The 25,453-nt window shown below is 42.9% G+C and overlaps 2 protein-coding genes across 3 annotated transcripts in view; both read left to right on the forward strand.

Moving 5' to 3' along the window:
* Positions 1-14,124, forward strand: part of IREB2 (iron responsive element binding protein 2) — a 40,202-nt gene extending 26,078 nt beyond the window's left edge. The window contains exons 10-22 of the mRNA XM_019504404.1: positions 1,169-1,269; positions 1,735-1,851; positions 4,036-4,195; positions 4,400-4,535; positions 5,935-6,019; positions 7,603-7,759; positions 8,160-8,284; positions 8,584-8,688; positions 8,949-9,091; positions 11,850-11,997; positions 12,101-12,223; positions 12,989-13,174; positions 13,706-14,124. Of these exons, the coding sequence (XP_019359949.1) occupies positions 1,169-1,269; positions 1,735-1,851; positions 4,036-4,195; positions 4,400-4,535; positions 5,935-6,019; positions 7,603-7,759; positions 8,160-8,284; positions 8,584-8,688; positions 8,949-9,091; positions 11,850-11,997; positions 12,101-12,223; positions 12,989-13,174; positions 13,706-13,816 (1,697 nt within the window). The 3' untranslated portion in view covers positions 13,817-14,124. The remainder of the gene's footprint in view (positions 1-1,168; positions 1,270-1,734; positions 1,852-4,035; positions 4,196-4,399; positions 4,536-5,934; positions 6,020-7,602; positions 7,760-8,159; positions 8,285-8,583; positions 8,689-8,948; positions 9,092-11,849; positions 11,998-12,100; positions 12,224-12,988; positions 13,175-13,705) is intronic.
* A 6,808-nt stretch (positions 14,125-20,932) lies between these two features.
* HYKK (hydroxylysine kinase) overlaps positions 20,933-25,453 on the forward strand; it is a 15,579-nt gene continuing 11,058 nt past the window's right edge. Inside the window, exons 1-3 of one of the 2 annotated variants that reach the window (XM_019504405.1) lie at positions 20,933-21,011; positions 22,427-23,046; positions 24,379-24,521. In XM_019504405.1, the coding sequence (XP_019359950.1) occupies positions 22,611-23,046; positions 24,379-24,521 (579 nt within the window). In that variant the 5' untranslated portion in view covers positions 20,933-21,011; positions 22,427-22,610. The other variant, XM_019504406.1, reaches the window with a different exon arrangement.

A 25,453-nucleotide genomic window follows, 5' to 3' on the forward strand; every position in this document is an offset into this window, starting at 1 on the left:
TCCCCCCCCCCCCCAAAAAAAACCAAAAAAAAACAAAAAAACAAATCCCACTAACCAGCTCCTGCAGTGGCCTTGTGGATTTGGAGGGCTCTTGCAGAGCCCCCCATACAGTGCAGGGCAGTGAGGAGCAGCTGGGATTGCCCCCTGTGCTGCCCCCCTCCCCCCACTCCTGGGCAGGAACCAGTGAGTGCAGGGTTTTTTTTTGTTTTATTTTTCCTTAAAGGGTCGCAGCTGGGGTGGGTGGGGCACCTATGGCGGTGGGAGTGCTGGGACAGCGGGAGGGGGTCAGGTGCTCGTGGCAGAGCTCCTCACACAGTGCAGGGCAGTGGGGATTGCTCCCCCACCCAGCAAGCACCCGGTAAGTCAGGATTTTTTTTTCCAAAGTGTCGGGAACTTGGGCGGTTGGGGCTGGGAGAGTGGGTGGGGGATGGGCCTGCGTGATTCGGCTGAATTGATTCAGGACAGTGACTCAGATCACCAAATTGAATCGCTGTCCCCTGAATTGGCTGAATCCAAAGAAAATGCAAGGCCGCTTTGCACAGGCCTACTTTGCGCGGCTTTTTGGGTGTTGGCCACTGATTTAAATTTTTTTTTCATTTTCATTTTTTATGCAATTAAAATATGTGATTTCACTACTTGTCTAAGTGTTACGGGGACTTTTTTTTCTGATGACCCTCCACACAGGCTGTCTTGTAATAAAAAGTAAAATCAGCTGTATGACATGTTTTCTGTCTCAAGTAATCTGAGGTTCATCTTAGATTTCAGTAATCAAATTAAAATGAAAAGAGATTCTTAATTATAAAGTGATAGTTCATATTCTTTATGAGTAAGCGTTTAGTTTGTGTGGTGTTTTTAGTCCACATTGTAAGGATTGCTGTATTTTACTTTAGAGTTGTCTTTTTAGATTTTGAGAGTTTGTCAAACTACCAGTAGAACCAAGGCATGGATGTGCCTAGTGCAGATTCATGGCAAGAAGACTGTTGTTTGGCACATCAATCAAAGTGCAAAGTCAGAAATGTCATGCATTTCAAGATTTCTTGTTCCTGGAATCTGTGACATGGTGCATACTCGGCGTAAATTTGTTACGGTGCTGGCAATTCATTACACTAGTTATAAATCCATTGTACTGTTTTCCTACTGTTTTCATGTCTGGAAATGTTTTCCTAAGGTTTTGGCAACGCTGGGCTTGCGTCTATGGAAGCATATCTTAAAGCTGTGAAGTTGTTTAGAAATGAGCAGATTTCATCAGGAGAACCAGAGTATTCCCAGGTATTTTCAGAATGACTTTTATTTTTGCAATATTACGGTCCTTATTAGCAGTATCACTTATTCATAATTTTTATTCTGTTATAATGGTTGGTAGCTTTTAACAGACATTTATGCCTGAATAGCCTAATTTGTAGCCTTGGGTAGGTAAATATTTTGTAAAATGCATATTTATACAGTATATGAATTAGCAAAGGCAGAATCTCTTTACATTTCACTCTTTCGGATAAGTAGGTAGGTCACATGTTAGGATGAGCAGGAGTTTGGTAGTGTCAAAGTTCATCATTTGGTAATTACTTTGTGGTTGCACTTCGTCTTTTTTCTCTCTTCTGGTAAGGCTCCTATTTTTATGAAAAACTTAACTCTTAGATTTCTAAGAAAATGGGTGCAGTTACTAAAAATTATGCTTAAATTTGTCTTTCTAAATATAACAATGATTCCTAATGCATCTTTTTTTTTCCTCTCTAGACAATTCAAGTAAATCTAAGCTCTATAATTCCATGTGTCAGTGGCCCAAAGAGGTCACAAGATAGAGTGGCTGTTACAGATATGAAAAGTGATTTCCAAGCCTGCTTAAATGAAAAGGTATGTATGATTTATATTACTTTATGAAAGTTGCTTTTAGTACTTGGGGTGAAATGTTTTGTAAATCTTGGCATTCACACTGAACACTGTATATAATGACACTACTCAATATCAGGATTTATTTTACAAGATCACATTCATGGTCTCTCTGCCAGTTGCCTCTTTAGTTTTGCATGTGAGAGATTACAGGACTATAACTAGTCTTAAACAGTAAAAAAATCTTTGGAAATTTCTAGAGGTGCACTGATACATTATTCCAGATCAGTCCAGTATGAAGAAAATTGTCTGTATCTGATGTCAGCCCAATGGGGCCCATAATTTGACCAATAAATGCCCGTGCTGCGCGCAGCTGCAGCACAGCATGGAACAGAGCTGGCAGTGTGGAGAGCTGCCTCCAGCTGGTAAGTCGGAAGGGGAGGGAGGATGGAAAGGGTGTGGGGGGCAGAGCAAGGCCCCTGCGATGGGGGCAGCTCCGATTGCTGCTTGCATCCCAGGGGGTGCCCCCAGATCTGCCTAGGGCAGGCTGTGGGGTGGAGCTGGAGCTGGGGCTGCACGGGGCTTTCCTTGCCAGTGGCTGGGCTTGGAGCAAGCTCCGGTGGCACTGGGAGGGGGCTGCAGCCACCCCAAACTTTGCTGCAGCTCCATTCCCAGCCCTACGCCGCCTCAGCTTTTCCTGGTGCATGGGTGGAGGTGGGGTGTTCAGCTGGGGCTGTGCTGGGCAGTGGCGCAGGGCTGGAAGCGGAGCTGTGGCGAAATTTGGAGTGGTTGCAGCCTCCTCCCAGTGCTGCCAGAGCTCCTTCTGAGCCCAGCCCACAGCAAGAAAAGCCCTGCGCAGCACCAGCTCCACACCACAACTGCTGCCTGCCCAGCACAGATCTGGGGGCATATGCCCCCTTCCCTCTGCCCTCCTGGGGTGCAAGCAGTGGCAGGAGCTGCCCCCACTCCACACGCCCTGTCCTGTCCTGTCCCCCCCACCCTTCCACCACACTGGATTTACCACCTGATGGCAGCTGTATCAGATATTGACCAATATGCCTCCTTAAATATAGGCCATCAGTATCAGCCCCTAAAATCTATCGGTGCACCTCTAGAAATTTCCAGAATGTCTTAATTTGCATTATGGACATAAGAGTCTGCTGGACAGAGAAGTTAAAAACTGAGCAGTAAGGTATCCCAAATATTTACAGTTTATTCAAGTAACTTTTCATTTCTGGTTGGTTCTTATGCAGATTTTTGAAATGTTCTAACTGAAAACAAAATTGGGGTAAAATTGCTGTAGAATGCGAATGCTTAAGAATAAGTTTAAAATTCTTCCAAATCAGTCTCATTATTTGAATTGAAACTTCAGTTCTTGTGGGAAGGTAAATGCTTTCATCTGGCTGTCTGTAATAGAGAATTTTAAACTGTCTGATTAAACTAACAAAAGGGCTGCAGTGCAAGCAGTCAGTGGTGGAGGCCTTGTTGTACTTGGGAGAAAAAAAGTGACGCAGATATTTCATTGTAGGGGACTGAGGTGGGGAAAATGTCTGGAAGTCCTGAGGATTTTAGGAGGGACCCACGTCCCATTTATCTGAATTCTCCAGATTTCTGTCAAGATTTCTGGTAAAACAGCTTTCTGTTGAGATTGACTCCCACTTTTTGTTACATTTCAGATGGTTTTAAAAATAGTGCTTATTAATTGTATGCGATTAGATATGGTAAATGGAATACTTATGTATGCTGCCCAAGTTGTTGCTTTTAATGGATCAGTTACAGATGACATGAAATAGTTTGAAACTTGCCTTGTGATACATTTCAAGTCTTGTAAGATATGTACTTGCTGCTTCTACTGTGTGCTGTTTAAATAAGATGCTCAACCTCAAACGAGGAGGACTCGTCTAGGAGTTTGGTCCTACTTTTGAGACGCATGCAAAGTAATAAGCAGCAATTATTAAGAAAGATGTGAGTGCATAATTATCTGTGAAAGGGTTGAGTCCTTGCATCTGTTTTTGAAGGCATTGTTCTAAAAAAAAAAAAAAAAAATCTGTTTTCAGTCTATTAATGTGATAAATATAGTTCCACTCTTGCTGATCATATGATTCTTAAATGGTAATTCAGATAAATATGCTCTGTTGAGATACTTTTGTTTAACTCTATAGTGTTGACCTACCTATACTTGACTTGTTATCTATTTTTGTCATCTAGTCTGGCCTCAAAGGATTTCAGATCGCAGCTGAGAAACAAAATGATGTTGTGCTTGTTCAGTATGAAGGAAATGAATACAAACTGTCTCATGGATGTATTGTCATTGCTGCAGTAATCAGTTGTACAAATAACTGCAATCCATCTGTCATGCTTGCTGCAGGTATGTTGTAAGTGGTGATAACCAACTTTGTGTTATTACTGTTTTCTGGTGTTTATATGGTTTTCATGACTAATGGCTTGAACCTGCAAGTGTTCACTTCAGGAAAGTCCTAGAGTTCCAAACTTTTAGCTGAGAATTAGACAGTTGCTCCTCTAATTTTGCAAAAGTTCTAATTTGATTGTGTGTGTGTTTGTTTTTCATTAGGTCTATTGGCCAAAAAGGCTGTTGAAGCCCACCTCATGGTTAAACCTTATATAAGAACAAGTTTATCTCCAGGCAGTGGAATGGTTACACATTACCTAAGTTCAAGTGGAGTATTGCCATATCTTAGCAAACTTGGGTAATTTTCACCTTCTCCTTTGTTCATATTGATGTAAAAATGGAAAAGAAATGTAGTCCATAAAAATGAACTCTGTTCAGTTTGATGCTTAACTTTAAAGACAAATAATCTCATTGACAGTGGGATGACTTATTTACTTAAATTCAAGTATCTAATGAAGTGATGGATCATGATCTTGGCTCCCTTGGTCACGCGATGTACAAAGTTCAGGTGGTCACCTGTGCTTGAGTGGAGCCCTGTTATCAAACTTCTCTATACGTGAGGAGATAGGAACTGGATTGTAAATTACTCAGGACAGGCTCCATACCTTGGCTTGTTTCTCCAAGTGCCTTAGTAGGGGTGTGTGAAGCGGGTCATATTCAATTCTGATTTGGATTCAGCTTGATTCAGGGGACAGCAATTCAGTTTGCTGATTCAGATCATTGTCCCGATTTTTTTTTTGATTCGGCTGAATCCAAATCTGAAGATTTGATTCTGATTCACAGCTTTATTTGTTTTTTTTCTACTTACCTCGAGGTACCAGGCGCAGCTCATGAATGCTGAGGTAGTGGGGCAGATGAAGCGTCCCACAGGAGTGCGGGGGGGCCCCCTGTGTGCTTGGTATCAGGAACCCCCTCCCCCCAGTAGCCCTCTGGCTTGGCAGTCAGCCGTGGGGGGACCCCAGGTGCCTCCCTAGACGTAGGAGGCATCAGTTGCTGAGGTGGGGGAGGGGGTCCTCTGTGTGCTCTGCAGCAGACCCAGAAGTGGATCAGAACTACTTCTGGTCCACTTCCAGATCTACCGCTGAGTGTGCAGGGCCCCCCTCCCAATGCTTCATTTGCCCCACCATCTCAGCATTCACAAGCCGTGCCTCATACCTTGAAGTATGTTGAAGAAACATATAAAGCTGCGTCTATGGCAGAATCATTGAAGCTTTCCGAATTGATTCAGAGGCTTCAGATTTGATTTGGAGAGATTAATGGGTCTCCTGATTCAATTTGGATTTGGAGATTCAGCTGCTGAAGCGGGCTGAATCTCCTCCGAATCGAATCAGCGACCAAAGCTTTGCACAGCCCTACCTTGCATGCTTTGATTGAGTAGCAAAACTGATTAGATTTGCCTTTTGCAATATTAACTTAGAATTTTAGAATGTTATTAAAAAAAAAAAAAACAAAAACAAACCAACCCTAGCTGTGCTTGGCTCAAGGAATATTTACCCTGTTTACATTTCACTAAGTAATGGTAATACATTAGGAGACACTTCAGTGATTGGCAATTTTTATATTTCATTGGGACAAAATAAAGGTAATGTGGTGCCACTTACATTCCCTTTTTAGTATACATACTAGAAAGTGCCTAAATATGACTGTTAATGCCTGCTTCACTATAATGTGCTACTTAATCCAATTTTTTCATACAGATTTGAGGTTGTTGGGTATGGATGTTCAACATGTGTTGGGAACACAGCCCCTTTGCCAGAAGCTATTCGAAATGCGATAAAGCAGGTATAGCTGAAAGTCTCTTATGGTACTTGTATGATACAGCAGATTTGTATGTTTCCTGGATATTTGATTGTCTGGCAGTCCATATGCGTATCTTTGGCTGGAATTTTGCAGTGCATTTTGAAGTGTGTTTTTTTTGTACAGAAAAGAATTAATGTTGCTGTGTGAAATTAAAAAAAATAGGAAATACAACTTTACACTAATTCCAGTCATAGGGTGAAATATGTATATTCTTATTTTGCATGAAATTTCCATATATGAACCTGACTTTTCTCTTTGTTTGCTATTACTAGTAAAGCAAGGGTCAGCATTGAAGTGATACAAAATTTCTCTGGTGGTTAATACTAGGGGTTTGCGAAACGGGCTGTATTTGATTTGGCTTCGGCCTGAATCGGGGACAATGGTTTGAGTTGTTGATTCGGATCACTGTCCCCCATTCAGAGAATCATCGATTCAGCTGTAGACACAGCTTTAAATGTTTTTTCTACATACCTTGAAGTACCAGGCGCAGCTTGTGAACACTGCAATGGTGGGGCAGATGGAGCGTCCCATGGGAGCACGGGGGGGTCCCCACATGCTTGGCAGCAAACCCGGAAGTGGACTGGAAGTACTTCCATTTCTGGGTCTCCCGGAAGACACTCAGGGGGCCCCCCCTGTACCCTTCCCGGCTTAGTGATCGGCCGCAGGGGCACTCCAGATGCCCCCCACCCGGACCCAGGAAGCACAGTCGCCGAGCCAGGAGAGTGCAGGGGCACCCCCCTGCATGCTTCCTGGTGGACCTGGAACTGGACTGGAAGTGCTTCTGGTCCACTTCTGGGTCTGCTGCTGAGCACACTAGGTACCACACCCCGTGTTCCTGTGGGACGCTCCATCCGTTCCACCATCTCAGCATTCACCAGCCACCTGGTACCTTGAGGTATGTGGAAAAAACATTTAAACCTGTGACTGTCTGAATTATTGAATCTCTTCGAATCAATTCAGAGGGTTCCAATTAGATTCAAAGAGATTAAAGGGTCTCCTGATTTGATTCAGATTCGGCCACCAAATTGACCCGAATCTCCGCCAAATTGAATCAGCAGCCAAAGCTTTGCACAGCCCTAGTTAATACCCCCTTACTGTATGTGCAGTAGCAGGTTTAAGCACATGTATGTGTATCAGGATATAGACACAGTGTAACTTGTTACACATGTGATGGAAGACAGCAGGCTTTAGAGAGCTTATTTGTTGGATCCCTTTAGTCATCTCCGTGCTGAAAGCTGTTCCATCCTTAAAGTTGTTTGTATCATTCAGGGGAGTCATGATTCTGAGCATCTTAACCTAGGAAAGGTTGGATACAAAACGTAGGATGTAGGAAAGGGGAGAATTGGTCAAACTGGCTTCGTGGGAAGGAGCCAAGAATAGAATTGAAGAGGGGGAAGAATGAAAATGTTGGTAGGAGAGAGCAAAGTGCCTTAAGTATGCTACCATATGTACTTAAAAGAAAAAAAACCTAAAGGCAGCTTTAAGAGCAACAAAACTAATAAACTTGTTAATTCACCTTAAGTTTTGGGGGAGGACATAGAAATATGGTTGTTTCTACCTTTCAGGGTGACCTAATTGCTTGTGGAGTTTTGTCTGGATCCAAAAACTTTGAAGGCCGTCTCTGCGATTGTGTCCGTGCCAACTACCTTGCTTCTCCACCATTAGTAGTTGCTTATGCAATAGCTGGCACCGTTAATATTGATTTCCAGACTGAGCCTTTAGGTAACCTTTTTATATCTCATATTTCAGAAGTGCCAGGCTTGCTTTCATTTAAAATCTGTTTAAAATGTCTACCTTTTGAATGGCAGCAATTTTTTTCCTTTATTGAAGAGATGGTCTGTCTTGGACCATGTCATCTCTTCTGTCTTACAAAAACAGTTTATCCTATGAGAGACGTTAAAAATGTATGTAATCGTCTCGGTTTTTCAAGAAGTCACTTTTGTTTAACTAGCATCTGAGTATGCACAGAGTATATATTTTTATACTTCTGAAAAGAGAATAACATGTTTTGAAGAAATAAACTGTTCAGTTGGCTGGTTCTTTGGTGGCATCTTTAAATAAAGCCTGGAAGTAGATCACTTGGATTTGCTTAGTTATACCAATCTCCAAATCTTTTACATAGGTGTTGACCCTAATGGCAAAAATATCTACTTGCGTGATATTTGGCCCACTCGAGAAGAACTTCAGCATGTAGAAGAAGAGTATGTGATATCATCCATGTTTAAAGAATTAAATGAAAAAATCAAGGTAAGAAGCCTGTCAATTTTAAATAGTTTTCTAAAGTATTTTAATTATAGTTGTATAATATCTTCTGGCTGAAACACCACTTGTTAGTCACTGTTATGGAGGTTACAAATACCAGGTAATAAATATATGGGCATCATTGTTCTCTTAGATTGAGATTCTTGAATCATCTACTTTTAAGGTGTTATCCCCCATATTATAATACAGAAAAAAACCCATAACGGTTTGTGCTATAAGAGCTGATTTATGATCATCTTTTTACAATTTCTTTACTATATTGGTTAATATGGTTCTGTTTATAGAAAGGAGATAAGCGATGGAACCTTCTGGAAGCACCAGAGTCAGTTTTGTTTCCATGGGATTTGAAGTCTACTTATATCAGATGTCCTTCATTTTTTGATAAGTTTGTAAGTACAGTAGTTCTACCCAAGCTTTTGATCTTTTGAATACTAACATAAAAGGAAAGCTGTATTTCAGCAAAAGGTTGGTTGTGCTTATCTAAATCCACTTGTTTATCATTAAGCATTTCTAACGATCTCCAAGTGGTGATCATCTCCAGGACTGACTGGAGCCCATGGTTTGACAATTCTTTTGTGATGGATGAATGTGTTTAAATGTGTTGAGCTAAGGATTGTGGGGGAAAATGTCTTCAATTTTATTCCAATAGGCCAAAGAACCAGTTTCAATACAACAGATTGAAAAAGCCCATGTCTTGCTATATTTGGGAGATTCTGTAACTACAGATCACATATCACCTGCGGGAAGCATTGCAAGGAGTAGTGCTGCTGCTAAATATCTGACAAATAAAGGGTATGTGTTTTAACATTTATTAAGCTGAACAAATAAGTTTCACATTTTCTGTATCAGTGGGGGGTTTCATTTACCAAACTTAGTGTCGAAAGTGGCTTTTCTCTGTAAAAGCCCACGGTGCACCAATAAAATTTTTTTGGCCAATACTGATGGCTGACTGTTGACCAGCCGTATCAGCTGATACCAGTCTGACTGCCAATCTGCACCCTGGCAGCTTGGAGAGCAGCGTTTGGCTGGTAAGTCTGTTGGGGGGAATGGTCGTTTGGGGGCACAGATCGAGGCCCCTGCAATGGAGGAGGGAGTGGGGATGGAGCTGTGGCAGGGGCAGGTGCTGCACAGCTGGGGCAGGGTATGGGACAGTTGGTGGATTGTCTGGGAGGGTGGGAGAGAGGCGTAGGCATAAGGTGGCTCGTGCTGCTGCATGCACCCCCAGGGGAGGCATGGGGAGCATGTGCTCCCCCTCCAGATCTGCGTGCAGGGCAAGGGCAGGCTGCTGCTGCATTCTCAGAGCTGGTGCCAGCCTCGGCAGCTGCCCTTGGGTCGGGTGGGGCAGGCAGCGGTGGTACTGAAAGAGGGTTTGGAAGGGGGCTATGGTCACCCCAGAATTCACCTTAGCCCCCATAAACCTTCTCCCAGCACTACCACCGCCTGCCCTGCCCCATCCAACCCAAGCACAACCATGTGGAAGAAGCTGGCGCCAGCCCCAAGCACAGCAGGCAGCCCGTCTTCACGCTGCCCACAGATCAGGTGTCACGTGCCCCCATGCTTCCCCCACAGGTGTGTGTATTGGTGGGAGCTACCCCCCCCTTCACCCGCCGGACAAGCTGCAGCTCCATCTTGCACCCCATCCCTCCTCAACCCCCTGGACAAACCACTGGCTCTGCCCCACGCCTTGCGCTAGGTGTGCAGTAGCAGTGTGCAAAAGTGGGCCGTGTTCAGTTCAGGGGATAGTGATTTGATTTGATGATTTGGATCACTGTCCTGATTTTGATTCAGCTGAATCTGAAGATTCGATTCTGATTCAGAGAATCAGCGATTTGGCTATAGACAGCTTTAAATGATTTTTCTATGTACCTTGGTACGAGGTGCGGCTCGTGAATGCTGAGATGGTGGTGCAGATGGAGTGTCCCACAAGAGCACAGAGGGGGCCCCCCGCGTGCTCAGCGGCAGACCTGGAAGTGGACCTGGAAGTATTTCTGGTCCAGTTCTGGGTCCACCTCACGCCCCCCCACCTCAGGGAGCTGCCACAAGAGGACTTTGGCAGACCCAGGAGGCACCAGTTGCCGAGGGGGGGGTTCCTCATGCACTCTGTGGCAGACCTGGAAGTGGACTGGAAGTGCTTCTAGTCCATTTCCGGGTCTGCTGCTGAGCATGCTGTGGGACCCTCCATCTAAGCATTCACAAGCCGCCTGATGCCTTGAGGCATGTAGAAAAAAACACACAAAGCTGTGTCTATGTCCAAATTATCAAATCTTTCTGAATCTCTCAGAATCGAATTGGAAGCCTCCAATTCAATTTGGAGAGATTAATGGGTCTCCTAATTCAATTTGGAGATTCGGCAGCCGAATCTCCACCGAATTGAATTGGCAGCCAAAGCTTTGCACAGCCCTACCATGCAGCGCCTGCCCCAGCCCCACTCTCTCCCTCACAACAGGGGCCTCGATCTACACCCCCTTCCCCCCACAGACTTACTAGCCGGATGCTGCTCTCTATGCTGCTGGGCTGCACTCCTGACTACGCATGCTGTTGCTGCGCACATGCATGCTGCATTTGTTGGCGACCTTATCAGACACATCAGCCAAAAAAGGCTGATTGCTGATTATGTCAGTTTTCCTTTTTTGAGTGCTGATCCGATACGGACCGATGTATCGGTGCGCCTCTAGTAAAGGCCATTCATTATTAGAAGTGAATAGTACATGTCTTGGTTAGAGTGTAATGTGTGGTACTGGTTGAGAGTAGCTGACGATCAGCAATGCGATGCCCTTTTAAATCTTTTTTTTGTCTTTGGATTGCAGTGAATGTTTGACCTATACCATAAAACACTGTTTTAATGGGATAGGCCTTTGTAATGGAATGAAGTCCGCAGCCAAATAGTATGCCAAAACTTAGACAAATTTATTTACAAAGCAGATGGCACTGCCATTTTGCTGATGATGTTTCTTCTTCATTGATTGTTACATTAAAAAAAATGTTCTAATTTTGCTTGATGGGTATAAAATACAGTGGGAAAAATTGAACTTGGGTGAAGGTTTTATGTTGACTTGTTTTGGCATCATTGGTGAGATGTAAAATGCCTGCAGCCTCCATTGAAAGCAGTCAGCACCTCACAGAATCAGACTGTCCATTTGGTTTTGTTTTTACATAGCTGCTACACTATACCAGCAAAAATGGTATTAAAATGAATGGCCTCTAGTTTGTGCTCTTTGCTCACAACTATCTCCATTGGTCTAAGTTAATGGTACTGTGAAGAAGCAAGAAGATGGCAACCAGCTCTGCTATCTGACATGCAAGACTGAGGGATCTGACAATATTTGCAAGTTCTAATTTTTGTTATAGAGTGCTTAGTTGCATTCATTACAAGATTAAACCTCTAGATTTTGTCACCCAAAAGCCACTTAAGTGAGGTTGGAGTGGTGGTTGTAATGTTAGTTAGCTAAGTTTCATACCACTTAACACTCTTGTAAAATAAATAAATATGATGTTTTCCATCAGTATTGCTAGGTGTTTCTGCTGAATATGCGCTACTCTTTACTTGTAGCCTCACACCTCGTGAATTCAATTCTTATGGAGCTCGAAGAGGTAACGATGCTGTGATGACCAGAGGTACCTTTGCAAATATCAAGCTTTTAAACAAATTCATAGGAAAACCAGCCCCCAAAACAATTCATTTTCCATCAGGACAAACGGTGAGGATATATTTTTTCAAATGACTAATCCACAGCTGTTTAAAAATAAAAGTGGAACCTTACTCGAATGTTTTTATTTTCTCTCTTCTTTTTCTTTTTGCAGCTAGATGTGTTTGAAGCAGCAGAGTTGTACCAAAAGGAAGGCATTCCTGTGATTATTTTGGCAGGGAAGAAGTATGGTTTGGGTAGCTCAAGAGATTGGGTTGCAAAAGGGCCTTTTTTACTGGTACTGTTCTGCTAATATTATTTTCAAATGTCCTTTAGTTTAAGGCACTGACTCACTTAAAGGCAGTCTGTTAAGTTTTAAATATTGGCAATTTATATTGTACTTTTAAGATCTGTAATGTGTAGTTCATCTCCACTAGAATGTGCATAGACGAAATTAGTTGGTTATTAGGATTGATATTTGAAATTTAAATATCACTTACCAGGATTGACCCAGAAATGAAGAATCCCTTATCCTGAATTTAATGGGGATACATCCCCAGTGTTTGTCTAGCTCCAGTCCATGTGTGCTGTATCTGCTGTCAGTGGGGACTCCAAGCACACCACTTAGAAACTCTGAGCCAGCCAGTTATTGTTATGCGTTCTTTATATCATAAGCAGCTCCAGCATGTTGGGGTTCTCTGTGCTAATTACACTTTTTTTCTTAAATTTAGATTAAAGTGATGTTCTGAAAAGGAAGTGTCCAAATATATCTTTGCTGCTACTGTACAGTTTGATTCTTGTGTCTATTCATTCATTTGCTTGTAGAATCAACTTATTCTTGGTACTGTAGCACGTTTGTTACCTCTGCAGGACCAAACAAGTCAGGTCCCTTCTTTTCCAGTGAATCTGACTTCCACTGGCTTTAGAGAGAGGCATGTCTGAGCATCACTGATCAGAACAATATTTGGTGCTTATTGTAATAGTAGCATGCATTACCCTTCACTTTATTGAGACCATATTCATGAAATTAGAAACAAACGTGGGCTTTCTTAACATGTTACAGGGTGTTAAAGCTGTGATAGCAGAAAGCTATGAGAAGATGCATAAAGGTCACTTGATTGGAATTGGCATAGCTCCACTTCAGTTCCTTTCTGGGGAAAATGCCAGTGTTTTGGGCCTCACTGGCAAAGAACAGTTTTCTATATCATTTCCTCAAGAGCTGTTTCCAGGAATGACTTTGGATGTTAAGGTATCTCTAGCACTTGTTTGAACTTATCTACTTCAGGTGCATTAATAGTTAGAATTGCAATGTAAAATGTTGATGTGCTTTAAGTGTACATGCTTTTGCTTTCTGCTTAAGGTCACCAGAATATATCCCTGCTTTTTACTTGTCCCTCTATTTGGGTTGTTCCAAATTCTTCCCTGAACAAAGAAACTGCTAGCGAGGAGCTGAATGACAGTCCTCTCATACAAATGTGTGTCAACAGGAAGAGGCAGGTGGAGGCAGTAGTCTCTGGCAGTGCTTATTACCTACACATCAGGCTCAGTAGTGATGCTCTGCATTAATTACTCCCCCTTTCAATGCAGCACCCTAATGCTGAATTAAGGCTAACCTTAATTCAGCCTCAGCAATATGAATATTAGAATGGTCGGTATATTTGGTGTTGGATCTCCATTTGTCAGCTGTGTGGTTTGTGGTTAAAGTTTCTTTGGAGTAACTTTAAAAAAATTGAAAACAAGTTGATAAACTAACAGGTTGGCTTTTTTAATTTTTTTTAAGACAAACACTGGAAAAGCATTCAGCGTGATTGCCTTGTTTGAGAATGATGTGGAAATAACATTATACAAACATGGTGGAATTCTAAACTACGTGGCTCGAAGATTCTTGTAGTAGATACTGACTATATGGATACCTTGCATAACTGGTTATTCTGAAAATGCCTTGTGTGACCCCAGGAATCCATACCGTGGAACTGCAAACAGTCCTAGTGTGCTCAAAGTTACTTCGTCCATGGATGTTAAAAGATTGTGAATCATTGTAACTGCAACCAGATCCTTCCTGATTTTAAATAATATACGAATGGTGCTATTAAACATTGCTAAAATCGACATACGTGTGTTGTGGCAGAGAGCTGTAAGTATGGGGCGAGGGAATGTTTTATCAGACCATTTTGTAAATAAACTATGTGAAATCTGAAACTGAATTGTGCTGAACATTATTATGCAAGAAGACTTTCTGTAGGTGTTTTCCTTTTAGTTCTGCACCGGTAAATCTGTATACTGCTGTCTGTTGGTTTAAACTGGGTTTTTGGTATTGTGGAAGCTAAGAATCCAGCTCTGAAACAGATTTCCAGGTTTGAATGTTATTATTTAAATTGTGGGTTGACTTAAAGGGTCTGTGGGAGTCCCACAGAGTCTTGTTGCCTATACCATGGCTTCCTTTGCCTTCATTCTGGAGATGGCAGGCACTAGCTATGTGCAGATATAACACTGCTTGGAGTAACATGTAATATTGTATCCTGGAGATGAGAAATCTCCATGGGCCACATATCTGTATTGGAAAATTGGAATAGCTGCAATAAATTCTTTAATGCAAACTAGATGCAGCTCTCCAGCTTTTTTGGCAAGTTACTATATCAGCTGGGCAGTTTGGCCACCTCTGAAGCAGTTTAGTGGTTCTCTTTCTATAATACTGGCTATTATGTGTTTGCTGTTTGCAGTGTCATTAACCAAAATACTCCCCCACAAAATTAACTGAAGAGCTGAGTTGTGAGAACCCCTTAAAATTTACTGGCCTTTTAGGTTTTCTTCTGTTTGCTTAAAGTATGGCCTACAGTTGCTATATGCTTCAGCTTAAATTACATTGTAAAACATTACTTGGCTGAAGGAGCCATACTGCCTTTTGATGTGTCCTTAAAATTTTGTTCTTCTAAACAAATGCCAGAACTGTGCTTACCAAAACTGGCTGTTACAACATTGCCATTTGAACTGCTATAGTCTTGGTCATATCAGCACTTTCATGATAACCCTATTTTCCATTATTTTACAACTGGAGATATATGGTCTCAACACAGGAACATGTTCTGTATTTACACTTGAAGAAAATATAAAAAGACTGCTTTTTAATTTATCCAAGTTATTACAAAATCCTTAATAGTTTCAGATATCTTTGTTCTTATAACTTAAAACTTCAAGTCTAAAATTTGGTTTGTAACTACCTGGTTATGAGTTTTTCATTCCATTTGAGAGAGAATTAAGGTGGCCATTTAAATATTAGCTAGTCCACTCACGTGCCCTGTAAATTATTTATTTGTACTTTCCAGGATTTCTATTATTAACTGTGTCCGTGATATCAAACTCTTTAAGATGGGGGCGGGCAATTATTTTGGGCAGAAGGTCGCTTACTAAGTTTTGGCAAGCCACTGAGGGCTGCATGACAGGCAGCTCAGGGCAGATTAATGTTAATTTTCTAAATTTTTTAGGGGCCCCGTGGGCCAGATAGAATGGCCTGGTGGGCCGCATCCAGCCCCCGGGCCGCATTTTGCCCACCCCTGCTTTAAGAGATCTTCTGCAGCTTCATTGCACAGATGAGAGGTTGCATTTTTAAAACAAACTATGAACTCATACTCAGGCAATAGACTCTTGCGATATTTTGCATAAAAAGGCATAAAATAACCTTCAGAGTTTTGAAATGGAAATTGTAATGCAAAAAATCTTTTAAAATTTTATACTTTTAACAGAGTCCTGAAAAATGGTGCAAACGTTATAGAATTTTAATGATTGATTTTCATCACATTGGGAGTTCAGAATATAGCTTTCAAGCAGGAATTTGAATGCCTTGATTGCTTCATTCTGTACCACTGTTTTTTGGCATTTAAGTGTTTTTTTGCATCATCATGCATCATAAAAAAGAAGAGCCTTTCTGTAAAACTCAACATCCTGTGTAATCTGTGCACTTCACCCACTGTGCTTGCTTTCTTTTTTAGCAGAGGTAAAAGCTATTCAAGTGCTAGTCCAACAACTGCTTCTGGATAGTGTTTGAAAAGCATTGATTTAATATAAAATCTCCTCAATGGTACAGCTGCTGAGTTCAAAGTGTTCAAAGATGTTTTCTGTCCTGGCTGTCTTTCTGAGAAACGCATCTTGTCTATTGTATAAAAACAGGCCTGTCTTAATCTCACTCTTTCTAGCTGAGCAGTGTGCTCTCTATTGGAGAGAGAGAGAGAGAGAGTGTGCACGCGCGCATGCGCGCGTGTGGTTATTGGGAAGCAAATGGGATTTCTTCATGCTAATCAGTCATGCTGCCTCATGCAGACTTACTGTAAATGGAAATCCTGATACTTGGCACCAAAGAACTTAGTTTAACCATCTCTCTAGTATAACTGCCATTGCTTGAGTGGAGCACATCCTCCCACCCTCTCTTGCAATAAAACACTTGTTGCTTCAGAAGTAATCAGAGAAGTGGTCCAAGCCACATACAAAGTAAATCAGTATTGTGAGATTAAGTACAGCTTGAAGGGACAGCACTTACCAACCCACGGATGTTTTATTTCAATATTAAAACCACTTGGCTCTGATAAGGGGCATGCTGATTTCACTCTTGTAGTTATTACTTTTAATTCTGCTGTTCTTATGCCTTAAAATCAGTGAAAGAATACTTGAACACAGCTTCATTTTTTTAGAATTTAGAAACTTGCCATTGCTGTTACCTTACGTCTGATCCAAAGCCTACGGAAGTTGGTGGGGATCTTTTCATTGACCTTAGTTGGCTTTGAATCTGGCTGTCCATGTTCATGACTCTGAAGCATGGTGATGCTTAGAGAAACAACACAATGTACCCAAGTGTTTTGCTTTTCGCAGGTTAGGAATTTGCTACAAAAAGAACCAGTTTGACTATTTCTGAGTGTTCCCCTCCACCCCAAATACAGGTATGCTCATAGGCATCATACAACCCCTCCCTCAGTAACACAGCAACACAGGAGACGCATTTAACTTTGATCACACTACTGGGATCTCACTAGTTTGAAATGGGAAAGGCCTACGCAGTGACATCTGTCTTGCAGAAAGGGCAAGATACAGGCCATTTGGAGGATTGGGGACTAATCTTCTGTATTTTAAAGCATAGGAGGGCAATTAAAGTCACTTGCTGTGGTAGGCGTATTTAACTTGAAATTCTCTCTGATTTGATTTGGGAAAGAATCTTATTCAAATTTTTCTAAATGTTTTTCCCCAGAACTTTGGGATAGTGTTGATTGTTTATAAATTTTACACGTAAGTATAAGGACATATACAGCAACATGTATATTAATCCTATTTAAGCAACTACAAATCAGTGTCCGCTGTTTAAAGCCAACAAAACAGTATGTTTTAAATTTAGTATGTTATGTATTGTATAGAGATATTAAGAGGCAGTTCAGTTGTTGGCAAATGAGCATAAAATGTTACTGATGCTGTAAATTATTTTTAATAAAGAAAACTGTATCACATTTCATGTATGCATCATTTTTCCCCCTGAAGAAATTGCAATAGTGCATTTAAAATGCCTTTTTCTCTTGAGAGGTTGGTCCCAAACCCATCCGCTTTAGCTTTCTCTGACTCAACGTGCCACATTCTGTAGATCAGGGGTTGTCAGCTGGGGGTTTGTGGACCGGTTTTAGGGGGTACATGCGGGGAGCTGCCTCCCAGGAGCAGGGCTGGGGTGGGGCGAGGGCAGCGGCACCCCTCTGCACGGTGGGGAAGTTTTGCATGCGGCAGCTACTGCTGCCACACTCCAGCCTGGTGAGCTTCCCCTCCCTGCCTGCCTGCACACCGTCCCCACCTCCCCCTCCCCTGCACGACTCAGCATCTGGCCGCCTCTATTGATATGCCTCTCTTCAAGAGAAAAATAGAGGACATAAAGATGTCCAGTTTTTTATCAACAGAGGACAAGCAGACTGCCCTTTATGATGGCCACCCTCAGGGCAACTGGCCAGTCTCACTGATTGGGGGTCCCTCACGGCTGAACGTGTCAGCCAGGAAGCGGTAATGGCCCTCCCACTCCCCAGCCAATGCTCACAGAGGGGGCACCGGTGCTCCTGCCTGCCCCCCCGTCCGTTGCCTAAGCAAGGAACATGGCCTGTCGGGGGTGCACCAGTGCTCTCGAGATGCATGTGCACCCCTGTGCATTGCCACTGACCACCCTACATAGAGCACTTCAGCCTTTTCCTAATCATCTGTCACTAGGTTGCCTCCCCCATTCAGTAAGGGACACACTTTCCCTGACCACCTTGTTGTTGCAAACATACTTGTAGAAATGCTTCTTTTATTACCCTTCACATCCCTTGCTAGCTGCAGCTCCAATTTCCTGACTTCATCTCTAAACACCTGAGCAATATTCTTATACTCCTCCCTAGTTTGTTCAAACTTCCACTTGTAAGCTTCCTTTTTGTGTTTAAGCTCACCAAAGAGTTCTCTGCTAAGCCAAGCTGGTTGCTTGCCACATTTGCTATTCTTCTTGCACATTGGGATGGTTTGTTCCTGCACCCTCAGTAAGGTTTCTTTAAAATGTAAATCATTATATAGAAGGGGAGAACATCCATGTGTTTGATTTCATGTGATCCTGATTCCACTTTTTGTGGGAGCCCCAGGTAAAACATCCCATGAAAAATGTCTCCTCCTTCCAGCATATCAGCTGTATGTAGTTTCTTACCCTAGCCATGGGGTACTCAACCTTCTGGCCCCATAAGCCAGGCAAATGGTATAGAGCCAGTCTGCAGGCTGCTCACAGCAAGGTTGGTCTGTTGTGATCCAGCCCTGTGTGCCAGATCCAGCTGCAGAGCAACACCACATCCAGTGGTGACACGTAGGGGGTGCATGGAGGTGCACATGCACCCTGAGAGCGCTGGTGTGACCCCTGACAGGCCATGCTCCCCACTTAGGCGATGGGCAGGGGGGGCAGGCGGGCGTTTTGGTGCCCTCCCTGCTAGCACTAGCCAGGAAGTGGGAGCACCTGGGTGAAGCGCTGCGGCCACTTCCACTTTCTGGTTGGTAAAATGGGCTGGGGGGGGGGGCATGTGCCCCCCCACTAAGGTGGCACCAGTCACTCATGACCACATTCCTGCCTGACCCCCCACACTGGTGCAACCTAATGTGTAGGGCCATGTGCAGACTGGGGTTTCCTGTGGTCCAGAAATTTGGCAGCAGGGGAGTGGTGCCACTACTCCACTACTACATTTCTGAACCCATGGGGAGTCCCCTGGGTTTGATTCACATGCCATTGTGGGTGAGGCTGACCACCATTCCCCTGGCCCAAAAACTCCAAGGAGTCCAGGCTTTCTGAAGCTCCACACACAGTGCTTAAGTTGCTCACAAGCTAGCAGTGCTGCAGTGCTGAGATTGCAAACATTGCAGAAACTTCTTTTTAGAACATTTTTCATGGGCATTTCAAAAGCAGGAGTGAATAACTGATTATGCCTCTTGGGGCGAGAGAGTTAGTTACTTGAAAAACACCTTGAAAAAGGTTAGGTTTTCTTTTTACAAAACCTAAATCTAGAGATGCATCTGATTAGTCTTTGTTACTTTAATTGGACAAGATGTGTACTTTGAATTTGAACACTTGTGCTTTAGGAGGCATCCCGGACATAGGAAATTCCTCCGATATTACAGATTTCAAAGCACTGTCTCTGGGGCTTCTAAATTATGTTCTTGTTCATAAGGAATTAGCATAGATTTTAACTGTTCCTAAGGGAACCAGTAAATACGTGAAAAGCTCATCCATATGTAATTCCCCCTGCCCTCCTTCCATAGAAAGCTATGTATGGGTTCCCACCTCCCCCCATACCTGTGTGACACTAAACAAACTGATCTGTTTGGTTAAATTACTTTAACCAACTCCTATTCTAAGTTCTTAATGATTCTTTAATGCTAAAGTTAGGTTAGCTAAAGTTCAACCTGGTAATTTGTAAATTTTATTAGCTAAAACAGAGTAGACAATAGGAAGTTAAAGAAAACAATGTACTTTGGTGATGCTTACAAATTTACAAAATGAATGCCTGCTTGCAATATTAAACTTAGTGTAGGATATTAACTATTAAGCAATGCCTTTCCTTATTTTTTTTTCCTTAAATGTCAGCTGAATATATGCCTGTCTGTTCCATTTGTATTGAAAACAAGGTTGCCCTGGCAATTAAATTTCTTGGAATATGAAAGGGACTTCACCTAATGAAATAGCTTCTGTAGTTTTCAAGTTGGATTATGTCACTTTTCTTTGTACTTGCTAATGCTGTATTGAATCTAGTGAGGATATATTATTTGTAGAGATTCTAATTTACATAATGAGAAAAAGAAAATGTTCCCTGTAATCTTGCTTATCGCACTGCAGCAGCATGGCTAGATTATTTTGCCACCCTTTCAGCTAGTTGCGGTTACTGTTACTCAGCAAAATATTGAGTGTTCTGCCTGACTGATTTTAGAAACTTGAGTCTCAGCTACGCTCAGGATTACTGTCAAGTGCTGTTTATTAATAAAATATATGTCCCATGTGGTGAGTGTACCCAGCGGATGAAAGATTGCTAAGGAAATAGCAAAGATTTGCAACTCCCTTTTACCTAGCCTGTTACTGAAGAAGGTGTGTATTTCCTGGCCTCCAGGGCAGACGGGGGTAGTTAGCTGTGTAGTCTGCAGCTGCCAACTCTCTGTGACTCTATTCCAGGAGGTTTCATCGCATGCTGTAATGATATTCATGACTTTACCGCAGGAAGGCAAATGCACATTACTATTACATCTTGAAAACCCACTGGACAACTGTATAAATCAGATTCAACATTTAATATTGATTTTAATAAATGCCTTATCATTTCTCTCTCGGGTACCGCGCTGTCATCCTGGTTCACGGGCAGCGAGGGGTGGGGGAAGGTGCCGCCCCCAGGCGGGGCTCCCACGGCGGCGTCTCGCGCGAGGCGGGAGCTCGTCTGGCTCCGGCGCTGCAGGGGGCGGCGGCGGGGTCGCGGCGCGTCCTTCAGCCGCGGAGCGGATTCGGCCCGCGGGCGGGGCGTCCCGGCAGCGCAGCCTGGCTCCGAAGTGGTTTGTAAAGTCAGCGGCGGGGGCAGGTGCGGGTTTCAGACGTGCTTTCCTGTCTGCTTAGTCGGGATCAAGTGTCGGTCCCAGCGGCAGAGCCTTGTCGTGCTGCAGGCCACGGGAGAATCAGCCGAGATGCTTAAAAAACCCACCGCCCTTGTAATTGGCTTGTCTCTCTGCTCTTCATCTGTGCCGTTTTGTCCAGGATCACATTTAACGAACCGTGAAAGAAAAAGCCGACAGGAAAACAGCACATAACGTTTTAGAGACTCTTGTCTCTCTGTTACCAAAAAGAAAAAAGATGTCCTTTGGGTGATCTAATTCCCACTGCATTTCTAGTCCTCCCCCCCCAATAGCTTTTGTTTTCTAACACAGTGGTTGCCTGGAGAAAAGCTGCTTGGCACTGTACTTAGAGTAGAGGTTTCTACTGGTGTAATTACACCAGTGCAGGCACACAAGGGCAAATTGCCTTGATATAGAAAAACTCCAGTGCAGCTGAGTTGGAAAACCTCATGTAAGAAGCAGTCCTACTTCTACTCCAGGACACAGGGTGGCCTCTGCAGCTAAATTTTTTTAAATTAATGTTTTACTTCCTAGTAACTCTCATGAAAGCAGTGTCCTAACACAGTGCGTGTTCTTAGCCAAGTGTTAGCAACTTTCTCTTAGCTGCTGTGAAAACTGCCTTCCTTCCTGCCAATGGTAAAGGATTTCCTGCAGGAAAACTGAAAGAATCAAGCGGTTTAAAAGATGTAGTCAGAAAGAGTTTAGGCAATAAATAGCAGGGGCAAATATAAGGGAGTCTAGAGCCTAGGTACACTGCTTTGGGGAGTCCAAAACTGTGGCAGTTAAAACAATACTTGGCCCCAAATCAAGCTATTTCATATCACGACTGGGCTTCTAGTAGATGGTTACTGAGCCCTGGGAGCATAATTTTGTGATTGTGAGATGGTCCCTTTAGACAGACATGCACTTTTCTATTCTTCCTTTGATCCACATGGACAGTACAAAGGTTAGTGCTGCTTCAAGAGTCCAAGGTTTATTATCATGGCTTGCAGTTCATGCAGAGAAGCATGGACTTTCAACAACCAAAAGGATAATGATGTCGAGTGTTAGAAAGAAAGGGGTGGGGGGGCTTTGGGGGAACTGAACACTTGATTGGAATTTTCAAATATTAAATAATCATTGGACTGTTGAACTACAACAGCCGGCAGAAAGCCCATAATTATTTTTAATAATAGATATCTGCTGCAGGCTTATTTTATCTTTGGATTTGACATAGGAGCATCGTGTCAGCTCTTAATCCTTCTCTTCTGTAGAAAATTATTGGTAAGTTACTAGTGTGCCTGGTATCTTTTTGTTGCATGGTGCTATTTTATATATTATGCTTATGAACTTTATTAGCTAACTTCCAATAAGCTGCTTAGTTCTTGTATGTTTTATTTCTTAGTAAAATCCTAAATTTACTGGGGGAAAAGCAACAAAGGAAATAGTGGGCTTAGAAACAAGGAACTGGGGAAGAAAGGGAGAATGAGAAATCCCAAATGGTTTAAATTTCACTCATCCTAGACAGCTTCTTTTCCAGCTAGTAAGTGTTTGAAGTCTTCTATGAAAAGTCTTTTTGCTATATTTAGATGTTTTGTCATACTAACTGCTACTTGTACAGTATTGAGAGACAGAATACCAACAAGATCTTTCACTCTTCTTTCTCATCTGAGCACACAATGTCTTCTGGAGACAACAAGCAACTTCAGACACTCACTAAACCAGCACTCCATGAAAAGGAGGCCATTGAATTGACTGAGAGGGTATTTGGATTAAAAGTGTCAGAGATCAGAGCACTCCCCAGCTATGATGATCAGAATTTTCATGTGCGTGTTACAAGGAAGGAAGGAATAGAAGATTGTGCCGATGATTATGTCCTCAAAATAATCAACTCTGAAGACAGCCAGAATCCTGAACTCATTGAAGTGCAGACGCGGATCATGATATTTCTGAATGCTGAAGGGTTTCCTTCAGCTGTGCCCCATCTGACTAAAGATGGTAACATCATGTCTCTAGAATCAATAGGTGAGAGACAGCAAGAACTTTTACATATACCACCACCCTACTTTCCATTGTTTCATCATGCTCATGCCACAACAAGCTGCCACTGAGTTACTTAGTGCAAAAATGGTAGTAGTTCAACATGGTTGTGTTGAACCATGACAAATTGGTTCAACACAAATGCATTTGCAACAGCATAGGCAACTCTTATGCACTATTGCAAGACTTTTATGGGGAGGCATGAAACATGTGACATGGTTGCAGATATGTACATTAAAATACTGTAGCTGGATTGTGGCCTGGTTCAGTAATGAAGAATAAATTCCTTAGAACTTGTGCACATGTCAGCTCTAATTTCCATTTAATTATTTTGATCATGTTATGCATTCACTTTCTGTAACTATTCTGATAAGTGAAACAGCAACTTAAATATTGCAGAGAAGGAATTTGCTGCATAGGAATTGGGAATTCATAATTGGTAGTGTGCAGTACTAAAAATCTGGGCCTGAGAACTATCTTCATCAACTCCAGGAGAAGAATCCTGCCATGTGACCTCTGTGTTCAAGCACAACTCAAATATCAAATAAACTGTCCCCAAATCAGCTGACAAGAGCAGGAATTAACAAAAAATGTTTAGCAAATAAACTAGGAATTAAATAAAATGTTGCTCTTTTCATAGGTAAATCATAAAAAAGCAGCAATATTAAATCAGTAATATTACATATTATTTGTCCAACTCTGTCTGTGGTTGGGGACATAGGTTGAAACAGGTCCATTTATAAGGCAAGAGCAAGCTCTTGCTTAACCACTAAGTTGGGCATGAGTGACTGGTGTCTCCTGAATCTGGGGGGCACCCACAGAAGGTGCTGGCGCTGACGGTGGCCCTGTTGGGGGGGGGGCACCAGCCCTGCCAACACCATCAGTATCAGCCATCAGGGGGGCACATGCACCCCCTACCAGTTGCCTATGAGTTGGGAGGTGGGAAATATTGCATTTGAATCTGGTCCCCGTGCTATGGTTTGCATAGGGCAATTAGGATCTGTCACTTTGCTACAGAAAATCATGATTTAAACCTGAGTTTTCTTTGGGCCCATTGACTCTCTGGGAGGAATCACTTAGCTGTTGAATGAATGAACCTCTTTGTGTGTAATGTCAGTCACAAAGGTATGATCAAGGAGTTTCATTTACAAACCATGTGTGCTGAGCTAGGCAGTTTCCTAATGTGACCCTCTACTGTGATTTGTCAGTTTTAACAGCTGCATCTGACTTCTTCCACAATCTGTGAAGCCTTTCTCACTCTTGTACCCCATAATCTTTGGTGGAATGCATTTACAATGTATCTCTTTTGCTTATTAGGTACTGGGTCCCTGACAAAAAAGTATATGGTGAGACTGCTGACCTACCTACCTGGCACACCTCTGGCAAAGTGCCCTACCAATCCTCAGATTTTGTATGAGATTGGAAAGCTAGCAGCTAGACTGGACAGAGTTCTTTCAGAGGTGAGCCCTTTTGTCTTCAGCAGGCAATGGCACTGATTCATTCCCACCTAGTGTTTTATTTAACTCATAAAAATAGCTGAGTCAGTGTCTCACTATACTATGTGACAAATGTTATTATTATTTGTCCAGCTCTGTCTGTGGTTGGGGACATAGGTTGAAACAGGCCCATTTATAAGGCAAGAGCAAGCTCTTGCTTAATCACGAAGTTGAGCATGAGTGACTGGTGTCTCCTGAATCTGGGGGGCACCCACAGAAGGTGCTGGCGCTGACAGTGGCCCTGTCAGGGGGGGCACCAGCCCTGCCGACAGCATCAGTATCAGCCATCGGGGGGCACATGCAGGTCACAAAAGCATTGGATGCAGATGTCGCCGTGAATGTAGTCTTTCTGGACTTCAGCAAGGCCTTTGACACCGTCTCCCACCCCATCCTCATTAAAAAATTGGGCGACTGTGGCATTGATGCCTACACAGTCAGACGGATTGCAGATTGGCTCAAGGGTCGCACTCAGAGGGTGGTGGTGGACAGGTCATCGTCGACCTGGGGAGAAGTGGGCAGCAGAGTCCCCCAGGGCTCGGTCCTTGGGCCCGCGCTGCTCAATTTCTTTATCAGTGATTTGGATGATGGGGTGAAAAGCAACCTGTTTAAATTTGCTGATGATGCCAAACTTTGGGGTGAGGTGAGCACACTAGAAGGGAGGGAAAGACTGCGGCAAGATCTGGATAGGTTACAGGGGTGGGCTAACAGGAACAGGATGCGTTTCAATATGGACAAGTGCAGGGTGCTGCACTTGGGCAGTAGTAACCAGCAGCACACTTATAAGATGGGAAACTCCCTTCTTGAGAGCACGGAGGCAGAAAGGGATCTTGGAATTATTAATGACTCCAAGATGAACATGGGCCGACAATGCGAGGTCACGGTTGGCAGGGCTAACC

Source organism: Gavialis gangeticus, unplaced genomic scaffold (assembly GCF_001723915.1).
Source record: "Gavialis gangeticus isolate Ggan-Ray unplaced genomic scaffold, GavGan_comp1, whole genome shotgun sequence".
Taxonomy (NCBI): domain Eukaryota; kingdom Metazoa; phylum Chordata; order Crocodylia; family Gavialidae; genus Gavialis; species Gavialis gangeticus.